We start from the raw sequence: 4,003 nt of genomic DNA on the forward strand, positions 1-4,003 counted from the left end.
TTTAAAATAAAAAAAAAAGGAAGGAAGGTAGAAGATAACACACTCACGGTTGCTGATAATAGACTAGTTTATTGTCTCAGTAATCCTACATTTATAGCTTCTCGAGTTGTTGACAGAGGGAGTTAGGTATTAAGAGTTATACTACACAGTCTGTAAATATAACTTATATATATATAATTGTTTAAATTATATAAAAATGTAATATCGATATTTTATTTTGATAATTACATATTTATTTCGATATTTTGTATTGCCGTAATATCGATAGAAAATTGAAAAATGGAATATCGATGTTTTATTTTTATAATTATATGTTTATTTCGATATTTTGTATTGTTGTTATTAGGAACAATATTCCGTTATTACTCATGGAAATATCGATATTTTGTTTAAAATGACTATAAAACTGTATAGAACATTTAAAAATGGAATATCGATATTTTATAATATCTGTTATATATTATTTTATTGAAATATCGATATTTATTTTTAAAATACTAGAAAATTAACTAAAAATAACAATATTTCCGTAAAATAATATCAGAATATTGTTGCTAATATTCCATATCGATATTACAATAATCCAAATTTAGAAATAAATATGTAATTAACAAAATAAAATATCGATATTCTATTTTTTAATATTCTCTCCTTTTTAAACAAAATATTGATATTTCGATAAATTAATATGGGAATATTGTTCCTAATTTTCGATATCCATATTAAAATAATGAACAATAACGAGATAAATATGTAGTTATCATAATAAAATATGGATATTCCTATTTTAAAATTTATATTCAATTTTCTTGTCTGTTGAAACAAAATATCGATATTTTAATAATATAATATCGGAATAAAACATCGATGATACATTTTTCAATTATGTACTCTTTTTAAACAAAAAATATCGATATTTCGATAAAATTATAGCGTAATACTTTTGCAAATATTCTATTCTATCGATATTACAATAATACAAATAAATTGAAATAAATATGTAATTATCAGAATAGAATATCGATATTCCATTTTTTTATTTTCTATACAATTTTATCTTATTTTTAAACAAAATATCGATATATCGATAAAATAATTTCGGAATATTTTTGCTAATATCCTATATCAATATTACAACAATACAAAATGTCGAAATAAATATGTAATTATCAATATGAAATATCGATATTCCTATTTTAAAATTTTCATATAATATTTTAGTCATTTTTAACAAAATATAGATATTTCGATAAAATAATTTCGGAATATTGTTGCTCATATTCTATATCGATATTACAAAAATACAAAATATCGAAATAAATATGTAATCATCAAAATAGAATATCGATATTCCTATTTTAAAACGTGTATATAACATTATAGTCATGTTTAACAAATTACTTATATTTCGATAAAATAATATCGGTATATATTCTCCAAGGATTGGCATGTTTCTTGGCCGATGATATTCTATCCGGGTCCACCCTGGCTCTTCTACTTCCATTTGGGCCTCCACCCCTCCATGTTTCCATGAGATCTTGAGCACATCCCACAAACGAGCGGGCTCTCGGCATTAATAATTAATTATTTGATCAATTTCTTCCCTCTCGGTTCGTAATTTCACAGTTGAGTCTTCATCTTCGGATGTATCTCCTCTGTTTTCCGATTCTCCCGTGCTGTATTGTTGTTGTTCTTTCGTGGTCCACTCTCTCAAGAGCTGTCTAGCATGTCCAGATGGTTCTCCCTGATTATCCTCGATCACGTTGAACCGGTGGGGATTTAGTAGCGAGAGCCGGTACATATTACAGGTAGTATGCCGAGGGAATATACAGTGATTGTGGAGTGTGACCTGCTAGGGAAGGTGGGTGCTTGGGTTAATAATATCAAGGGGAAATGGAGAATTAGGTTGGGGGGTAAAATGTACAAATGTCATCAACAATGAAGAACTGAAGATGCAAGGGTCGGAGCAATCAATCAGGCTGAGGACTAGAGACAGAGACTTTATTTCGTTTTCCCTGCAACCTAAGATACTTAGGCTTTGGCAAGTGGCTGAGTGTGCCCGATCGCCATCTTGGTTTTAGTGTAACTTAGGAGACTGGGCACACCCAACCCCTGTAAAAATCTCAGGTCTCCTAAGTTGCAGTAAAACCGAAATGGCGATCGGGTACCCGCAGCCACTTGCTAAATCCTAAGTATCTTAAGTTGCTGGGAAAACGAAATGACGGCCGGGTACACTCAGCCTCTGCTAAAGCCGTAAGCCTCTCGAACAGCATAAAAAATAAAATGGCGGTCGGGCACACTCACCTCTTGGTTTTAATATAAAAGTGGGTACCTGAGGTTATGAAAGGCTAAATTTAAATCCCTGAAATACTCATGGTAAAATGGCGGCCAGGTACACTCAGCCACTGCTAAACCCCGTAAGTCACGTGACCAATATGGTACTGAACGAAAAGAAAAAGGTCGCGAGACCCTTATAATAAAATGGTGGCGATAAAAATCAAAATGGCACACTCAGCCTCTGCCAAAACCGTACGTCACGTGACCAATATTGCGGTGAACGAAATGAAGAGGATCGTGATACCCTCATAATAAAATGGTGGCGATCAAAACAATATTATATTATATTAAAAATATTGGGCGTGGCCTAATGATCACGTGAGTGGTTAAGGTTATGTCGAACTAAATTTGAATGTAAATCCTCCGCTAGAGGACCGTGACCAAATACTAGCCTCCGATTGGCTGCATAATAATCACATGACCCATCACTTGAGTGGATAAGGGTGGGTCCAGCCGAAAATTTGAATTCAAATCTTCCCCCATAGGACACGTCAGACTGATCACGTGACCAAATGTTGGTTTCTGATTGGCTGCCCAAATCGCTTCATCAGCTCGTCCATATTCTTACTACTAGTGAGTTTGTAATGTAAAGTTCATGAGGCTGCTACAAGGCCCATCTTATACATTAATTGACTCATTGTGTTGATAACAATTTATAGATTGTGCTTTGATATGAAAATATCACAATTGTAATACAATTATTTTACATTAATTAAAATACAAGGCATCCGTTCTGATTTATTGAAATTAACAACTTGTAAAGATGGTGGAAGAAAGGAAATTATTGTTAACATAACATTATAACAGTTTTTTTAGCTCATATCGCAGCACTTTACCAACTGGGCTCTTGGGGATGCTGTCCAGGAAGACGATGCCACCTCGAAGTTTCTTCTCATCTATGACTTTATCTAAAGTAAAAGAAAAACGAACAATGTTTATCCATACAGATATATCTTTATATTAGAAATACATTAATATTACTGACCTGAGATGTAACTGTGAAGATCCTCTTCTGAGAGATTCGAACCAAGCCTCTTTATGATGAAGGCTGCAGGAAGTTCTCCTCCTTGTTCTATGCACGTCTTTCCAACGACGCAGCACTCGATGACATCAGGATGCTTTTGAAGGATGCTTTCCAGTTCAGCAGGAGCTATCTGTTATAAGGATATAATTTAATGTACCCTTTAACCAGTAATGCTATTTCGAGGCTGACCCACCAACATTATTTGTTGGGGATGGGCGGCAGGAAAGTCGAGCTTTATAAGCTAATACATTCAACTTCGTAATGTATTCAACCAAAAAGTACCCAATCCTAAAAAAGAAAAGTAAGCTTTGAGTTTAGGAAGAGCTTAGAACATAAACGATTGCGTGCCAGGACAAGGGAAGTGATATCTGATATGGAAGGGAAAGAAATACCGATTTGCTGGCGAGGCTACTTCCATTCACTCGACAAAACCGAAGTTGAGAGCGAAAATTCGCTTTAGAAAAATCTTTAAGATATTGAATCGTCTGTTGAAGAAGAAATCATGATAAATCGATATATCCATTGAAATCTGTATATCGAAAATTGGCCCTGAGCTGCTTAACTCGGTGCTGAGGAAAGCAATCTGCTTGAGTGCGTAGTAATACTGACCCCATTTTGACCATGCTTCTTAATTACCTCTAA

At 33.7% G+C, this 4,003-nt stretch overlaps 1 protein-coding gene across 1 annotated transcript in view; it reads right to left on the bottom strand.

The window, feature by feature from the left end:
* Positions 1–3,049: 3,049 nt before the first annotated feature.
* LOC106690610 (luciferin 4-monooxygenase) overlaps positions 3,050–4,003 on the bottom strand; it is a 15,740-nt gene continuing 14,786 nt past the window's right edge. Inside the window, exons 7-8 of the mRNA XM_014436106.3 lie at positions 3,323–3,491; positions 3,050–3,245 (exon numbers count right to left, since the gene is read on the bottom strand). Coding sequence (XP_014291592.1) covers positions 3,136–3,245; positions 3,323–3,491 — 279 coding nt within the window. The 3' untranslated portion in view covers positions 3,050–3,135. The remainder of the gene's footprint in view (positions 3,246–3,322; positions 3,492–4,003) is intronic.

Source organism: Halyomorpha halys, unplaced genomic scaffold (genome assembly GCF_000696795.3).
Source record: "Halyomorpha halys isolate HHAL.00 unplaced genomic scaffold, Hhal_1.1 Scaffold1774.1, whole genome shotgun sequence".
In the NCBI taxonomy this organism is placed as follows: domain Eukaryota; kingdom Metazoa; phylum Arthropoda; class Insecta; order Hemiptera; family Pentatomidae; genus Halyomorpha; species Halyomorpha halys.